This window comes from Patiria miniata, unplaced genomic scaffold, assembly GCF_015706575.1.
Source record: "Patiria miniata isolate m_02_andy unplaced genomic scaffold, ASM1570657v1 HiC_scaffold_5, whole genome shotgun sequence".
Lineage (NCBI taxonomy): Eukaryota > Metazoa > Echinodermata > Asteroidea > Valvatida > Asterinidae > Patiria > Patiria miniata.
The window spans coordinates 37,562,813-37,582,540 of NW_024037072.1; the positions used below are offsets into that span (position 1 = coordinate 37,562,813).

The 19,728-nt window shown below is 39.9% G+C and overlaps 1 protein-coding gene across 1 annotated transcript; it reads left to right on the plus strand.

The window, feature by feature from the left end:
- Positions 1–7,003: 7,003 nt before the first annotated feature.
- Positions 7,004–19,517, plus strand: LOC119741426 (mucin-17-like). Its single transcript, XM_038217171.1, has 11 exons — positions 7,004–7,019; positions 13,310–13,480; positions 14,383–14,580; positions 14,874–14,963; positions 15,311–15,508; positions 16,507–16,596; positions 16,936–17,133; positions 17,428–17,517; positions 17,863–18,060; positions 18,588–18,785; positions 19,315–19,517. Exons 1-11 carry the CDS (start codon positions 7,004–7,006, stop codon positions 19,515–19,517), a joined length of 1,650 nt encoding a protein of 549 aa, XP_038073099.1.
- The last annotated feature ends 211 nt before the right edge of the window (positions 19,518–19,728 follow it).

Consider the following 19,728-nt stretch of genomic DNA (forward strand, 5'->3'; position numbering starts at 1 on the left):
ATCCGATCGATTTCAGACTTGGTACATACTTAGACCACCACCCACAGATGGTCCTAGAAGAAATTCGTGACCGTGACGTCATCAGGTGTCGGGTTACGTCACATTAAAGATGCATTTTTCCCCATAGGTTGTGTACATGATTTAAAACACTCCACTTTGGCCTCCTCGTAAATCCGATCGACCTCAGACTTGATTCATACTTAGACCACCACCCACAGATGGTCCTAGAAGAAATTCGTGACCTTGACGTTATCAGGTGTCGGGTTACGTTACATTAAAGATGCATTTTTCCCCATAGGGTTTGTACACGTTTTAAAACCATTTCGGCACTTTCGTAAATCCGATCGACGTTACACTTGGTACACACTTAGATCACCAATCACAGATGGTCAATGAAGAAATTCGTGATTGTGACGTCATCAGGTGTCATATTACTTCACATTAAAGATACACATTTTCCCTATTGGTTTTCTACACGTTTTTCTTCAAACCATACACTTTTCCACTTCTATATGCCTGATTGACTTTACACTTGTCAGACACTTGTAAAAGCAGCAGCCTAAGATGGTCCTCAGTGAGTTCGTAATGATGACGTCATCACGTGTCTCGTGACGTGACATTAAATGAGCATTTCTTCGAATCGCTATAACTTCGGAAGTACAGGTACAAGTCTGATTGGATTAAAACTTGGTATGCACATTCACAGGGACGTGTTATAGATGAAAACTGAAGTGACGTCATCATCAAATGTCTTGTGATGTCCCTTAAAGGGGCATTTTATTCTTTTGTAGGCCTATATCTACAGAACTATAATGTTTTCGATTTGGTTGTAACTTGACATGTACGTATTATAATGTGCTGTTATAGATGACATTTACAGTGACGTAACTGATTGTTCGTCATGTGCACAGAGTATTTCAAATATATCCGAAACAGCTTGTGTTTGTCCACAAACACATTTCTAGTTTTTTCTTTTTTTTCTTCTCCTTTTTCAGACTTTTTCTCCATAGGTTTAACACACGTTTCTTCAGCCAGTCCACTTTGCCACTTTTTTAAATCCCATCAATTTCAGACTTGGTACATACTTAGACCACCACCCACAGATGGTCCTAGAAGAAATGTGTGATTGTGACGTCATCAGGTGTCAGGTTACGTCACATTAAATATGCATTTTTCCCCATATGTTTTGTACACCTTTTAAAAACACTCCAGTTTGGCATCTTCGTAAATCCGATCGACTTTAAACTTAATTCGTACTTAGACCACCACCCACAGATGGTCCTAGACGAAATTCGTGATCGTGACGTCATCAAGTGTCAGGTTACGTCACATTAAAGATGCATTTTCCCCATAGGGTTTGTACACGTTTTAAAATGCTCCATTTCGGCACTTTCGTAAATCCGATCGACGTTACACTTGGTACACACTTAGACCATCACCCACAGATGGTCCTAGAAGAAATTCGTGATCGTGACATTATAAGGTTTTAGGTTACATTACATTAAAGATGCATCTTCCCCCATAGGGTTTGTACACGTTTTAAAACACTCTACTTTGGCACTTTCGTAAATGCGATTCATGTTAGACTTGGAACACTTCTATACATGTATGTCTGATTGACTTTACACTTGTCAGACACTAATAAGACCAGCAGCCTAAGGTGGTACCCAGTGAGTTCATAACGATGACGTCATCATGTGTCACGTGACGTGACATTAAATGAGCATTTCTTCGAATCGCTATAACTTCGAAAGTACAAGTCCGATTGGATTAAAACTTGGTATGCACATTCACAGGGATGGTTTATAGATGAAAATTGAATTGACGTCATCATCAAATGTCATGTGACGTCCCTTAAAGGGGCATTTTATTCTTTTATAGGCCTATATCTACAGAACTATAATGTTCGATTTGGTTTTACTTGACATACGTATTATAATGTGCTTTTATAGATGACATACATGTATACAGTGACGTCACTGATTGTTCGTCACGTGCACAAAGTATTTCAAATATCCGAAACAGCTTGTGTTTGTCCACAAACACATTTCTAGTTTATTATTGATCTCCATTATAGATTGGATAGGACTTTGCGCTTATATAGTTATCAGCGCGTCCCAACATTTTGTTGGCGACATTTTATTGGCGACAATCTAGCGTCGCCTCGGAAATACGTACCGCAATTATTTTTGTATCATTTTAAAGCTTGGAATCTTAACTTTATGCCTGGTTATTATTGCTTTGATTTTCAGAAGGGTTTCGAAATTATTTGTTTTGAAATAAAGGCATGTTGACCCGATTGCAAATCAATCATGCGCATATTTTCTAATGTGGAAATGAGGGAATGTACACCATTGGCTTTTGCTGTAATTTTCAGAAATGAACTATTTAGGTGGTTAGTATAGCAGATCAAATATTGTTACATTGACATATTTGAAGTTTTGTGTTCGAAAATGCTGGAAAAACCAAGAAAAACAAATATGCTCAAGTAGTCTCCCTGACTCCAATTAAAATAAAATGGTTCAATTTATAGATGCCGAAAAATTATAAGGTAAGGGATCCAGTCTAGCTGGCCTGTACCTGTTCATGAACATGTGACCAATAGCAAACAAAATTTGGACTGCAACAAATGGTAAATTTGGAGCAGTAGTTGAAAAATAGGTTTTTCCAATGGTGGTCGGCCGACCATGGTTGGAAATGTATACAAAATACCACTTTTCTTAAAAAGGACTGAACACCAGGTGCCATGATTTTACATGATGCTTTAGACTGTCATTTACCAACATCCAAGTAAGGTATTTCGTAAAAACTTGGTAGTTTTATTTTTCGATGTTTGCAAATGTTGTTTATCCCTAGTAATCATAATATGACGATGTCGTTGCCCTTTACTTTCTGTATTTCCTTTTTTTTCTATCTACGTAGACTTCACCTTAAATAATTACTGTTCCTCGTTTCAAGTTCAATGTGTTTTTAATATAAATCAACTGGTTTTTTTTTCTTGGTTTATTTCAACAGCTTGTCGAGTTTGCATCTGATGTTCTGCATCATCGATTTTCCTTAAAATCGGTTGAGTTTGTTTTAGACATGCCTTTATTCAAACAAGAAAAACTTAAAACTCTTTCAAATGTCTAACAACAATCGTCAGGGCCAAATTTAAGGTTCAGGCTTTAAAATGGTACAAAAATAATCGCGATACGTGTTTCCGCGCCGACGCTATAAGCCTCGCCCAAAAAGTTGCGGATATTTTGGGACGCACAGTACGGTACGAAGGATAAGTCAGTTTATGTACAATTCTGAAAAAATGTTGAATAAAAACCACCAGGCTACCACTCTTTACAAATTATTGGGGGGGGAATAAGCCTGTTGAAAAAAAGGGCATTTGAATGGGAAAAGGCAGTCTTTACAAAATATTGGGGGGGGTAAATCGGGGGTTACGATCGCATAAGGCATGATGGGAAACAACATGGCGCTGCACGATCGTACCCTCGGGGCACGAGGTTGGTATTTCATGGTCCAAAATTCACACTTCACCAGCCCAGCTGCCTTTTTGCGCGTCATCGCGCAGTACGCGCACGCCAATGTCCCTTTAAGGTAACGAGTTGTGGAGGGGCATTCCATATTATAGTCAGAGGGGTGTTCCGTAAAACATGATGTAAAATTGTTGAACAAATTGGTAGTCTGGTTCCCAGACCAAAAGATTCCGACTATTCCCGATGAATCTTAGGTCAGGTAGCCTCCAACCTCGTCCCCAGGGTGTCGAACAGTACGCGCCCATCACTACCTGCTCTCTCACCCTGGTATTGGATCATTTGCATGTGCAAGATTTTTGCACACGTATGCAAATGAGGAATAGTGTGGTGCCTTGGATATGCTTTACATTAGCTTTTGTTTTTGTATGCGGTGTCTGGGGTAAAAACAGAGTCAATTCGTCGCAGCACGAGCACGGCGTGAGTTACGAAAACACGATTTTTTTAAATTAAACTGTTACGATCTTATCGAGACAACATGCAGTATCACATTTCATTTTAATATGAACAAACTGGAAAGGAAATTAGTATTTTCGAGAAGGCGTGGATGAATGATCGCGAAAACACGTACTGCACGTTGTGAATAATATAGCACCAAGTACACGATAAAAATTCATTACTAGCCAATTGCGGTATCCAATCAGGATACAGTAAGAAAGTTTCCTATCCAGGGTTTACTATTGGAAACGCGGTTGGAAATAAAGTAAGCACTGGGGACGAGGTTGGGTAGCCTCCGGTAATACAATGTATTACAATTTACATCACGTGACTAAAACGGGAGGAATTCCTCCTTTTTCCGAAACTGTCCGAAGTTTGCCGAATTCATTTCGTCGACAATCGGATAGTGTCCGAGTATTTCCGAGTATAATATAGGTTTTATTAACTGCTAATTGCTTATTAAAAACTTAAAAAAACTAGTTGATAATTAATATCCATTGCTTTTATTTAGAAAACTTGAAATTCAACGACGATTTTTGCACTCGGATCGTATACGAGGGGCGAACTTTTTGCTGCGTCATGCACTAGTTTGAATTTGACGACCGTTACCGGCATTTTCCAAAACGCGGCGTGGTCTCAATTCGGCTCCGCCTGCTAATAGGGCTGTTTGGGTGTCCAACTTTGAAGATTCCAGGTTAAAATTAGTCAATGTTTTTACAGAAGTATTAAACTGTATATCATAACTGTATGATATATAAAGCAAGTGATTTATTTTTTAAAAAATTATCGGAACATTAAAAGCTTTATGTGATAAAGCGAATTCGGAAACGAAGTCGAGCTTTGAAAAAGGGCCGTCAATGTCGTCATGTTTATTTTTAGCCACGGAGGCTGCCTGACCTACAATTTAGACGTGTAGACGTCGGGCGAAATTGTCAGGTCGGGGAACCAGACTAACAAATTGGTTGGCAACCAAACGTCTAGTTTTGGGGGAAAAAAATTATTTTTGGACCGAAAAGGTATTTATGAATGGGGGTAATTATCGCCCATCCAGACTCAAACCGGTCTTAAACAGAGTGTATAATACCTCCCAAACACACATTTATTTCCTTAGTAATCAACGAAAGAAGATTTTCCAACGGTGCTTCTTAAGACGCACATTAGGAAATTTGAATTAGTAGTTCGTTTTGTTATTCGGCGAAGCGCGCGCAAGCATTGGCACCACGCACACGCACGCGCGGTTGCTATACACAGTAAAAAAAATAATGGGTAAAACACTGTTGGGCAATAAAATGTTACCCAACATTGGTTTGAAATTACCCAATGTGGGTAAGAATTTGCCAACAATTGGGAAGAATTTGCCCAAGGGTTTAACCTGTTAATATGTTGACCAACGTTGGTCTATAAATTAGTAGGGGGGCCAATGTGCAGATTTGGGTTCCCGTCGAAATTTCATGTTAATTTATTGCAACCATTGTAATCTTATGAGTCATGAGAACAAGAAAATTGATGTTGCCATTTTTTCCATTGACCTTTAGTGACATTGCCCTGAGGTCAAAGTTCATGGGTCATTTTCACCTAAAATTTGCCTTTCGGAAGGGTTTGCGAAGATTTTCGAGGCAAGTGAGCACATATTGTATTTGGTTGAGAGTGTCTCCATTATAATAAATGTTATTATTAATGTATTTATGGATTTTCCTGAAGAAAACATGGGAAAATGTCACTTTTGCCCGAAAAGGGCAGGGTTGTTTTGACCATCTCACGCAGATTCCGCCCCCCCCCCCCATGACCTCGGCCATCGAGTGACGAAAAATTATGAAACTTGGTACATGCATAGAACAACATAACATGAACATACCCAAGAAATTTTATGACTATGGGTTAAAGGGTTTTGGAATTACGGCTAATTAATTATTCATAAGCACGTATGGTAATTCAAATGTGTACACTACGTATATGGGGAAATTCGGTTTTGACGGAGGGTAGCGCCGAAAATATTTCGCTGCGCGGCAACCTGTGGTTCGAATTTTATGTTTTTGGTATCAAAAGATGTGCAAGACTCGAGGCTAAAAAGTCAGGACAGCTCAGGCCGTGAAATATATATTTTTTTCAAGAGTATCGCGGAAAAAGTTGAAAGAGGGAAAATCCGCCCCCCCCCCCCTTTTGGGCCAAAATATGACCAACCCTTTAGTGCCTGGCATCTAAATATGAAATGTTGTAAAGTGTCCTCTGCAGTACCACACTCACTCAGGGTGTTTGTCGGTTGAGGACAATCCCCACTTCTTTTGTTGCGAGCCACTCCAGAGCGGAGGTGATTTAAGCACCTCCAGGTATTCCATCCTGCATTGGATCCTGTAGGTAAGGCTTCTGCAGGCTTGATTGGCATCTCATGTAGTGGGGGAGACGCCACCAGCCTGGTCAACCCAGGAGGCACACACTTGGGTCTTAATAGTAGGGTTGATCGCTTTCAGGTGACTCAGAGTGTAGCACTGCTGTGACTGGTCAAGAGCATCGGTCAACGTCTTCCCTTGTGGGACCGTTCCTTTGAAGACGTACTCTACTCTGCCTTTGAATACAACAAAGAAACGATGGTTCTTCGGTAGAACTCCAATAAACTGGGTAAGGGTCAGGTCTGCCGTCATGTCCAGGATCTTCTGAAGGAGTCAGCAACAGTTAACACTGTCAAACGCAGCTGTAAGATCAACAAAGACAGCGCCGGTGATCTATTTTTTTCTGATGGAAGCAGTCCTTAATGTACTGAGTGAGGTTTAAAAGCTGTCCCGTTGTAGATTTGCCGGGACGGAAGCCTGCCTGCCTGTTCCTGTCTCAGTTGTTTCTCAATGAAGAGGCAAGAAGGTTGAGGAGAAAATGTTCAAGCAACTTGAATGTGTGACTTTGGGACGAGTTTTGACATGCATTGGGTCTTTCCCGGGTTTTAGGAGGGCGATGACCTTCGACTTTTGCCACACTTTAGGCATTGTTTGTGTGGCGAGGCAGGTGTTGATGAGCTGGAGTAACCAATTTGAGGCGTTTGGTCCAAGATGTTTCAGTTCTTTGGTGAGAATGTTATCCAGTTTGGTTAATTTCCTGTTCTTTATTTATGCCAGTCGCAAGTTCATTAGCAGAGAAGGATTTGATGAAGCCAATTAGGTCGATGGCGGGGTCTTTCTTGCGGAGCTTGGCTTTCGGTCGCTTATTAGGAGAACGTGGCACTTTACCATTTAAAAAGCAGTTGTTTTGGGCTATTTGGTTGGCGGTGATGTTACAATGCTGTTCACTTGGCTGAGCTTTTTTTTATATTATACTCCAGGCTTGGAGGCCATATTGGCTTTTCGGCCATATTGGTGGTTACCACAAGGGTTTGCCACAAGCTTTGAAGCTGTTCTGATATGGCTGTTATTAATTCCTCCCCAGATGAGGTATCGACAGCAAGAGAGTCGTTGTCATACATGCGTTCTATTTCCTGTAAAGTTCAGCACTACGGGATGCTAAGCCTGGGTTGTAATCAGTGCAGCAGCCCGTAGGGATGTTCTTGCACCACCACATCAACAAACCGGTGTCATAGTTATCAGGGGTTGGACCAATGTCAGCTAGATGGTGTTTGAGCTCATTGGTGAAGCCTTCACAGTTGGCCTTACTAAGTTGAAACAGTGGTGGAATGGAATTGTTGCGAAGAGACAGCAGCAGTCACTTTGATTCCAATAGGGCGATGTCGGGTCTTTGGAATGGGGTCAAGGACCATCTTGTTGCTAAGTGAGGCGATGTTGTGGCTCACAAGGGCTAGAGCAGGGTTGAAACTTTATCTCCAGCCTCCACTGTGGAAAAACTTCGACAGTTTCGCATTGTGCAGGCATGCAACTGTAAACTCACCAAAAAAGAGGAAATTCCTAAATTCAGAAGACTTTGTACAGTGATTTTCAATTTTGAATGGCAGAAATGAGAATAAAAAAAGAGGAAATCCGCTGATCCGAGGAAAAGTTGCATGCCTGATTGTGAATAAGGCTCAGTTGACTTGCTTCGGCCAGCGATTCAAAAGCGTCGACGTCTGTGCTGGAATGATAGCCAATGATGCTGCTGTGGCTGTTAAATCCCCAATAATTATGCGTGTCTTGGGCTGTTTTGTGGATTGTGGCGGTGGCATTATGATGGAAGACCTGGAGGTGCTTAAATCACCTCCGCTCTGCAGTGGCTCGCACCAAAAGCACCATGAAGAAGTCGGGATTTTCCTCAACCGACAAACACCCTGTGCGAGTGCGGTACTGCAGAGGACACTTTACAACATTTCATATTTAGATGCCAGGCACTAAAGGGTTGGTCATATTTTGGCCCTAAAAGGGGGCAGATTTTTCCCCTTTCAACTTTTTTCGCGATACTCTTGAAAAGTTATTTATTTCGCGGCCTGAGCTGTCCTGACCTTTTAGCCTCGAGTCTTGCACATCTTTTGATACCCAAAAGATAAAATTGGAACCACAGGTTGCCGCGCAGCTAAAAATTTTCAGCGCTACCCTCCGTCAAAACTGAATTTCCCCATATACGTAGTGTACACATTTGAATAACCATACGTTCTTATGAATAATTAATTAGCCGTAGTTCCAAAACCCTTTAACCCATAGTCATGAAATTTCTTGGGTTTGTTCATGTTCTGTTGTTCTATGCATGTACCGAGTTTCATAATTTTTCGTCACTCGATGGCCGAGGTCATGGGGGGGGGGGCGGAATCTGCGTGAGATGGTCAAAACAACCCTGCCCTTTTCGGGCAAAAGTGACGTTTTCCCATGTTTTCTTCAGGAAACCCCATAAATACATTAATAATAACATTTATTTTAATGGAGAAACTCTCAACCAAATACAATAATGTGCTCACTTGCCTCGAAAATCTTCGCAAACCCTTCCGAAAGGCAAATTTTAGGTGAAAATGACCCATGAACTTCGACCTCAGGTCAAGGTCACTAAAGGTCAATGGAAAAAAATGGCAACATCAATTTTCTTGTTCACAGGACTAAGATTACATTTATAATGGTTGCCATAAATTAACATGACATGCCAACAGACGTACATTGCCCCCCCCCCCCCCCCCCCCCCCACTATATCAACCCATTTTGCCCATCGTGTTTACAGTGTAATCAGTGTCGAATCAGGTCGGATCAGTGCGCGACATCGCGTAGCTGCAATCGGCTCAGTTTCGCTCGTACCCCCCGCCCTGCAAACAGGGCACTGGGATACTCTGATGAATTCACGCTCTGATTGGTTGGATTTTGCGTGACCAGTGACCTGCGCGTCATCAAGGTCATGACTCTGCAAGGTTTGAAACGGCCCTTAAAACTGATTCATTACTCTTTTATTCCAGTTTAGAGATGGTTTTTCTCGTTGAAAAGCGTATATAATAATGTAGAAAATTCTGTAAAACTTATATGTGTTGTAAATTTACAATTCCCGTCACTCGCTCAGGCTCCGTTTTCGAATCACGAACGGTCGGAGTGCATTATGCGACGCTGAAAATTTTGTCCACATGGTCCGCAATGAAACAGAAATCACATCCGGTATGGAATGTGCGCAATTCTATAGGAAGTTTTCGGATAGCATTTGCGCACATTGTCTAACTGCGGTCTTGAACAGCTGCAGCCAGATGCTTTATACATAGGTCATAGGCCACTTCCTTCACAAGATTCTGTGAAGCTCGTCAGAGTATCCCAGCGTCTTGTTTGCAGGGCGGGGGTACGAGCGAATCGGCTCAGTGAGAACGTGTCTCGGACGCTGAATTGAGGCCCAATTCAAAACATGATTCAGCAACATTTGATTTGAAATTGAGATCTTAGAATGCTGTTTTTCTCGGAATATACAGCTGAAGCTGAGCTGAAACTTAGTCAGGCTAGTTGTTCAGCACCCTTCTTTAGATTTTTAGCACTTTTGTTGGTTCAAACGAACAAAATGCACAAATTACAAATGTCTTATCTTCGTAGCCCAAATAATGATATCCATTACAATGTTGACCTTTGGATCTCTGATCCTGCGACGTCATCAAACCGGAAGTTAGGTGTTATTTATACATACACTTATATTTTCCATATTTTCATACGTTATTTAAACTTCACAATGATTGTTTATCCTCTCTGAACTGAATCAGTATTCACTTCCCGTTTTTTACTGATGAAGTCATCAAACCAGAAATTACTTGTACGTGTACATAAAAATGTTTAATGTTTAATGAAATAGTTGTCTGCCCAACCACTCTACGTTTGAAACTCAACGAACGCGAACCTCTAGTCTTTAATATGGCTTTCTCATTTGCAGTTTTTGTTCAAGTTTCATTCTAAAAGAGCTACACGTTATAGGGACATTTCAAATTGACACAATGCTCTGATTTATTTTCAAATTTATAAATGCTTTTTTTTTTAAATAGGTCGCACAGACGAGCAGAAAAAAGAAGAAGAAGAGGCAGATGTGACAGCCGACAATTATTACAAAAACTGCATTTTCGTTCAAGACTCAACACACACCAACATAACTACGGGTATAGGTTTGGTTGATTTCTGTTTTATACTGTTTTTGATACTCTTTTTAGTTTTTAACACAGTTGTAGACTTTCATCATTGAAAATGTGTGACGTTATCATGACGTCATCAAAAATGCGACTTTTCCAAACACATTTATAGAAAGGCCCGATCGTCATTAAACTAGGTGGGTGGCTAGATAATAGTACTAGTATTCAAAATCCGAAGTGACGTTACGATGACGTAATCGGTTGATTTTTAAGGTTTTTTTTAATTTACAACGTCATTCCGCTTCCAAAATTGTGCACTTCCTTTCATTGGATTGACTTTAAACTTGGTACAAAACAAGACTACAAAAACAAAATGTGCATTGACAAGTGATGTCAAAATGACGTCGTCGTAGGGCATGTGACGTCATGTGATAAAATTATATTTTAGGAATTATTCTAAGGATTTTGAACAACCATTAACTGCATGAAGTACTCTAAATTGTGACTGTAAAAGGACCAACAAAACATAAACTTGTGTAAAATGTGAAAAAGCCCTATGTTCTGTTTTCAAACAGACATAGACCTCTAGTTGTGTTTTCTTTTATTCCGTTCTAAACACGTCCATAACAGTCAGTAGCCGTGTCACGCACACAGCCCTGTTTGACCTCAGTTTTTCGCACGCATGGCCAAAAAGCGTACGCGAGATTTTACGAGATTTATTCGAGACTACAGAAAAATACAAAAAGTGTCTCGACACATGCACTGTTTGGCCAAGATGGCTAAATAAGTGAAAGGTTGAAATCGTGTGTTTTATTTTGATAACGAAAATAAATGCTTTTGACAAATATAAAGTGTTGTTATGGCCTGTCAAACAAAATCATATTTTTTATCAACAAAATCGAGGGCCGATAGTTTTTAGGTGTACATTCGATTTTTTAAAAAGGCCGAAACAAATGGCAAGGCTTAGTAGATAGAGGAAAGTATACGCTTTATTTTCATGTGAAACACGTGCAGGAGACTTCTAATGTTTGGTCCAAATCGCCGGTTGGAAAATGAAGGCTTTTGCGAGATTTCATGATTTGCAATCACAATGTACACGTGTAAACCATATGCCGACGTACTTTTGCCTGCATGGTCTGAAAACATTGTGAATAGTATACAAATAACGAATGTTTTACGTTCGTGCGATGGTAAGAATAATTTCATTCGGTGACAGATTGAATGTTCTATTCCACGAGGCGAAGCCGTGTGGAATAGAACATTCAATCTGTCACCGAATGAAATTATTCTTACCATCGCACGAACGTAAAACATTCGTTATTTGTTATATACAACACTTGAATAAATTCTCGCCATTTGAATGTTCTGTTCCACGAGGCGAAGCATCGGTAAGGAGCATAAACCCTCTACTACAATCGCCTGCCATTTTGTTTGTTTACGCAAAGTAGCTATGTGTATAGCGCCGCCAGTCGAAGGCATTCGTCCTTACTGCGCATGCGCAAAGTGAAACGGTATAACGCGTGGGTATAAAGCATGGTCGCACCGTGCATTATACCGAATAATAATATGTCACGTGATCTACAGTTCACCATTCAGATGACGGGGATTTATTCAGGCGTTGTATAGAACGCGCTATTTGCGCAATGAAAGACTTATGAATATTAAACAGGCCATACTCGAGCGCGAGCTCGACCAGTGGGCGTATGGGTCACAATGTCACACCATGTTTGGATCCTCGCTCTATGCTTTACAATGGCGACGATCTTTTCGCGTTGTGAAAAATGGAAGTTGTTGGAAACATTAGGTGTACATCGAATTCTTAATATTAACGACATCACGTTCACGAGATTTTTTCTAGATGAATGTTCACTCTTTTGTTTGATTATCTCAACATTTGGGAGACTTTCTTCTTCTCGAAAAAAACTGAAATTTCATGACCTAACTTTTAGTCTATTTGTCCGTGAAATAATATCGTCGAAATGCATCGAAATCCTTTTTTTTTTTGGAGAAAATATACCTTGATAGATGCATGAAGTTTTTTTGTTTGGATCGGTTGTCGTTTGCCATGAAAATTGCGAATTTTCTGAAGCCCTATTTACGGCCATCGTTCACTGGCCTTGCATTGCTGTAAGTTGTGTGGACGAGAAAATAGAGAGGCTACGCGTGACACGGCTACTGACTGCATAATTCATTTGCTTATAGTAAAGAGCTTCCGCTACCGAAGTGAAGGTCAAGTGGTTTTGTGCCCCCGAGTAAGAATTGTTGCCCGAGGCATCATTTACAACCTCACGCAAAAATGAACACGATGCTCTATTAGTTCTAAAGATAATAGCTGAAACTATTTTCAGAAATTTGGCCCTTAAATTGCTTGTAATTTGATACCTGATGACGTGATGATGACGTCAGATTTGTTTTAACATCTTCAGACGGGGTTCAAGTTCATACCAGGTTTTATTCATAATCCCGTTAATCGTTTGGGAGAAATTCGGTTCGTTTGATTTTGAGGCTTCTGTCTCTTTTTTAAATTCACCTAAATGTTGACCTTCCAGTTGACCCGGGAGTAAAGGTCAAGCGAGTTCACGTACACAACAAAAATGTTTATCAAATAAATGGTCTATCTGATTACAACGTATGAACTTGATTGAACCATTTAATCAACCGTTTAGGAGAAAACCCGCGCAGCAGTATTGTCCGGAAGAAAAAAGAAAGACCCAAACAAAGATAAATCCTAACAATTTCAAACAGTGGCGGTTGTGCCCAACCACTCAACATAATGTGTAGTTGTGTCCACACAATAACATCAGGTTCCTCAGAAAGAAAGAAATACCTTCTTTAAGAAAGAAATACGTTTTTTAATACTTGGCAGCACCAAAGCCTACACCGATCCCCGAAGCGGGTAGCCCTACCACCGGCAACGCATCCCGTCAAGCAACTAGAAACGAGGAAGCGACGACATACAGCATCGATATTTCGTCTCTGGTGCCTGCTTCTGAAACGTTACCGCCAATTTACTTTCAAGCGAAGTTGTCCATCGCAGGTAACCAAATACGCCTCATTCTTTAGGGGGTTTTTTTTTTGGGGGGGGGAGTTGATGTGGACAATGGTATTTGTGGACGTTCGTTATAGACGATGAGTGGTCGTGTGTTTGTGCGGGATATTTTCGGGATAATTTAAAACTAAAAACCAAATTGGTCAATTGGAAACTATTTTCAACCGGCCGATCACGTTTTGTGTAGTATTTACCCAAAGAAATGCAATCGGGATAACAAATGAAAGCTTGCTACATCGAGTTAATGATTGATAAAACCGTAGTAGTCTAAAGTACAAAGCTTTGTAACATTATCCTTTTGTTCGTGGGTTACCTTGTTAAAAACCATTTATAACTCCATTTGGATGTATGAGTTCGTTTCTGCATTGACTAGGAAACATTGAACAATAAAGGACAATAAGGTCCCCAATTCCCGAGAGGTCCCCAATTTGGATTCAGGTACAAAACATATGGGAGGTCTTCCTAAAAAGTTAGGGTACAAACAAAAGAGGGACAATAGGGGGTTCCCGATTGCAGGCAAATACACACGTGCGTGGGGGTTGGGTGAACGGTTGGGTGCTTTTAATTTATATTCTTGCTTGTTTTTCCAAACTGTAATGACGTACTTAAATTGCCAACTAATAAGTGTTATTGTTATATTTCTTGAAGCTTAATCATTAAACTATCTCAGTAATTATTTCTCGGTATACCAACAATCTTGTACAAATAAAATTTCAATGTTTAAAATTCATTCCGAGACCACTTCCACGCGTAGCACGTCTCTACGAAGTTGTTTTATTTACGATTGTTTTTTCTTTTAATGTGTGACTTTAAAACACAATTACATCAGGTCCTTAAAAAGAAAAAAAACACATTCTTTAAGAAAGAAACACGTTCTTAATGCTTGGCAGCACCAAAGCCTACATCGATCCCCTTAGCGGGTAGCCCTACCACCGGCAACGCATCCCGTCAAGTAACTAGAAACGAGGAAGCGACGACATCTAGCTCTGATCTTTCGTCACCGAAGTCTGCTTCTGAAGTGTCGCCGAAAATATCCGTTAAAGAGAAAGTCGCCCAGCATAAGACCATCTTGAAAGTGTCCACAGCAGGTGACCAAATAAGCCACATTTTTTCAGTGTTTTAGTACTCGTATTCGGTACTCGTACTCGAGTGCTATTCAAGTACTTTTTGTGTTTTTTAGCCGCATCTGTTGCCCTTCTGTCTTTAATCAAATGCTTTAGTACTAATACATTTGTTGTATTAGAGGACTTGAAACCCTTCACCATCTACGCATTGCAATAATTGTTATTGTTATATTTCTTGAAGTTAAATCTCTTTACTGTCTCAGTAATAATTGCTCAAAAGGAAAAGTGAACACTTTTGTTCCGGAACAAATTTGCAGATCCTCAAGAAATGTCTCCCAACAATGGCGAAAAGGAGCATCGCCCTCTTGGAACTTCGCCTGAAAATGACCTGAATGTTACCACCACAAGTAGGTATCATTGCCAAATGATTGCAAATTGTTTTGTGTTTTCATTTTAAAAATAATATCAACATCGGTTGTTTGTTTTCTTGACAGGATGACAATAGAGAATATCCGTATTCCATTAAACTATCTCAGTCATTTTTCTCTGCATACCAACAATCTTATGGAAATGAAATTTCAATGTTTAAAATTCATTCCAAGACCACTTCCGCGTGGCCCGTCTCTACAAAGTTGTTTTTATTTATTATTTGGGGGTTCTTTGAATGAGTGATTTGAAAACACAATCACATCATGTCCTCAAACAGAAAGAAACACATTCTTTAAGAAAGAAACACGTTCTTTATGCTTGGCAGCACCAAAGCCTACATCGATCTCCGTAGCGGGTAGCCCTACAACCGGCAACGCATCCCGTCAAGTAACTAGAAACGAGGAAGCGACGACATCTAGCCCTTATCTTTCGCCACCGGAGTCTGCTTCTGAAGTGTCGCCGGAAATATCCGGTAAAGAGAAAGTCACCCAGCATGAGAATTTCGTGAAAGTGTCCACAGCAGGTGACCAAATAAGCCACATTATTTTTTAGTGTTGTAGTACTCATACTCGGTACTCGTACTCGAGTGCTACTCCAGTACTTTTTGTGTTTTTGACAGTACTCGTTCTCGTAGTCGAATGTCAAAGTACTCGTACTAGAAAATGACCTTAGAACTTCGTCTGGAAATGACCTGAATGTTACTACCACAAGTAGGTATCATTGCCAAATGATTGCAAATCGTTTTGTGTTTTATTTTGGAAATAATATCAACATCGGTTGTTTGTTTTCTTGACAGGATGACAATAAAGAATATCCTTATTCCATTAAACTATCTCAGTCATTTTTCTCTGTTTACCAACAAACTTGTAGAAATGAAATTTCAATGTTTAAAATTCATTCCAAGACCACTTCCGAGTAGCACGTCTTTTCAAATTGTTTTTATTGATGATTATTTTTGAATAAGTGACTTAAAAACACAATCACATCAGGTCCTCAAAAAGAAAGAAACACATTCTTTAAGAAAGAAACACGTTCTTAATGCTTGGCAGCACCAAAGCCTACATCGATCCCCTTAGCGGGTAGCCCTACCACCGGCAACGCATCCCGTCAAACAACTGGAAACGAGGAAGCGACGACATTTAGCTCTGATCTTTCGTCACCGGAGTCTGCTTAAGAAGTGTCGCCGGAAATATCCGTTAAAGAGGAAGTCACCCAGCATACGAACTTCATGACCAAATAAGCCACATTTTGTTCAGTGATGTAGTACTCGTACTCAGTGCTCGTACTCGAGTGCTCCTCGAGTACCTTATTTGAGTTTTTTAGCCAGATATGATGCCCTTCTGTCTTTTGTTCAATGCTTCAGTACGTCCGCATTTGTTGTATTGGACGACTTGGAACCCTACACCATCTACGCGTTGCAATAATTGTTATTGTTATATTTCTTGAAGCTAAATCTCTTTACTGTCTCAGTAATAATTGTTCAAAAGGAAAAGTGAACACTTTTGTTCGGGAACAATGCAGATCCTCAAGAAATGTCTCCCAACAATGGCGAAAAGGAGCATCGCCACCTTGGAACTTCGCCTGAAAATGACCTGAATGTTACCAACACAAGTAGGTATCATTACCAAACGATTGCAAATTGTTTTGTGTTTTCATTTTAAAAATAATATCAACATCGGTTGTTTGTTTTCTTGACAGGATGACAATAGAGAATATCCGTATTCCATTAAACTATCTAAGTCATTTTTCTCTGTTTACCAACAATCTTGTAGAAATGAAATTTCAATGTTTAAAATTCATTCCGAGACCACTTCCGCGTAGCACGTCTTTACAAAGTTGTTTTTATTCATGATTTTTTGAATGAGTGACTTTAAAACACGATCACATCAGGTCCTCAAAAAGAAAGAAACACATTCTTTAAAAAAGAAACACGTTCTTAATGCTTGGCAGCACCAACGCCTACATCGATCCCCTTAGCGGGTAGCCCTACCACCGGCAACGCATCCCGTCAAGCAACTGGAAACGAGGAAGCGACGACATCTAGCTCTGATCTTTCGTCACCGGAGTCTGCTTCTGTAGTGTCGCCGAAAACATCCGTTAAAGAGAAAGTCGCCCAGCATGAGAACTTCGTGGAAGTGTCCACAGCAGGTGACCAAATACGCCACATTTTTTCAATGTTGTAGTACTCGAACTCAGTACTAGTACTCGAGTGCTACTCCAATACTTTTTTTTTTTGTTTTTTTAGCCAGATAGGATGCCCTTCTGTCTTTTATCAAATGCTTCAGTACTAATACATTTGTTGTATTGGAAGACTTGAAACCCTTCACCATCTACGCGTTGCAATAATTGTTATTGTTATATTTCTTGAAGCTAAACTCTTTACTGTCTCAGTAATAATTGGTAAAAAGGAAAAGTGAACACTTTTGTTCTGGAACAATGCAGATCCTCAAGAAATGTCTCCCAACAACAACGAAAAGGAGCATCGCCATCTTGAAACTTCGTCTGGAAATGACCTGAATGTTACCACCACAAGTAGGTATCATTGCCAAATGATTGCAAACTGTTTTGTGTTTTCATTTTGGAAATAATATCAACATCAGTTGTTTTATTTTCTTGACAGGATGACAATAGAGAATATCCGTATTCCATTAAATTATCTCAGTCATTTTTCTCTGTTTACCAACAAACTTGTAGAAATGAAATTTCAATGTTTAAAATTCATTGCGAGACCACTTCCGCGAAGAACGTCTCTACAAAGTTGTTTTTATTGATGATTTTTGATTTTGAATGAGTGACTTTAAAACACAATCACATCAGGTCCTCAAAAAGAAAGAAACACATTCTTTAAGAAAGAAACACGTTCTTTATGCTTGGCAGCACCAAAGCCTACATCGATCTCCGTAGCGGGTAGCCCTACCACCGGCAACGCATCCCGTCAAGCAACTGGAAACGACGAAGCGACGACATCTAGCTCTGATCTTTCGTCACCGGAGTCTGCTTCTGAAGTGTCGCCGAAAATATCCGGTAAAGAGAAAGTCACTCAGCATGAGAACTTCTTGAAAGTGTCCACAGCAGGTGACCAAATAAGCCACATTATTTTTCAGTGTTGAAGTACTCGTACTCGGTACTCGTACTCGAGTGCTACTCCAGTACTTTTTGAGTTTTTTAGAGTACTCGTTCTCGTAGTCGAATGTCAAAGTACTCGTACTAGAAAATGACCTTGGAACTTCGTTTGGAAATGACCTGAATGTTACAACCACAAGTAGGTATCATTGCCAAATGATTGCAAATTGTTTTGTGTTTTATTTTGGAAATAATATCAACATCGGTTGTTTGTTTTCTTGACAGGAGGACAATAGAGAATATCCTTATTCCATTAAACTTTCTCTGTCATTTTTCTCTGTTTACCAACAAATTTGTAGAAATGAAATTTCAATGTTTAAAATTCATTCCAAGACCACTTCCGAGTAGCACGTCTTTTCAAAATTGTTTTTATTTATGATTTTTTTTTAATAAGTGACTTTAAAACACAATCATATCAGGTCGTCAAAAAGAAAAAAACACATTCTTTAAGAAAGAAACACGTTCTTAATGCTTGGCAGCACCAAAGCCTACATCGATCCCCTTAGCGGGTAGCCCTACCACCGGCAACGCATCCCGTCAAGCAACTGGAAACGAGGAAGCGACGACATCTAGTTCTAATCTTTCGTCACCGGAGTCTGCTTCTGAAGTGTCGCCGGAAATATCCGGTAAAGAGAAAGTCACCCAGCATGAGGACTTCGTGAAAGTGTCCACAGCAGGTGACCAAATAAGCCACATTTTTTCAGTGTTGAAGTACTCGTACTTGGTAATCGAACTCGAGTGCTACTCCAGTACTTTTTTGTGTTTTTAGAGTACTCGTTCTCGTACTCGAATGTCAAAGTACTGGTACTAAAAAATGACCTTGGAACTTCGTCTGTAAATGACCTGAATGTTACCACCACAAGTAGGTATCACTGCCAAATGATTGCAAATTGTTCTATGTTTTTATTTTGGAAATAATATCAACATCGGTTGTTTGTTTTCTTGACAGGATGACAATAGAGAATATCCGTATTCCATTAAATTATCTCAGTCATTTTTGCTCTGTATACCAACAATCTTGTAGAAATGAAATTTCAATGTTTAAAATTCATTCCGAGACCACTTCCGCGTAGCACGTCTCTTCAAAGTGGTTTTTATTTATGATTTTTTTTTTGAATGAGTGACTTTAAAACATAATCACATCAGGTCCTCAAAAAGAAAGAAACACATTCTTTAAGAAAGAAACACGTTCTTAATGCTTGGCAGAACCAAAGCCTACATCGATCCCCTTAGCGGGTAGCCCTACCACCGGCAACGCATCCCGTCAAGCAACTAGAAACGAGGAAGCGACGACATCTAGCTCTAATCTTTCGTCACCGGAGTCTGCTTCTGAAGTGTCGCCGGAAATATCCGTTAAAGAGAAAGTCACCCAGCCTAAGAACTTCTTGAAAGTGTCCAACAGCAGGTGACCAAATACGCCACATTTTTTTATCAGTGTTGTAGTACTCGTACTAGGTAATTGTACTCGAGTGCTACTCCAATACTTTTTTTTTGTTTTTTAGCCAGATATGATGCCCTTCTGTCTTTTATCAAATGCTTCAGTACTAATACATTTGTTTTATTGGAAGACTTGAAACCCTTCACCATCTACGCGTTGCAATAATTGTTATTGTTATATTT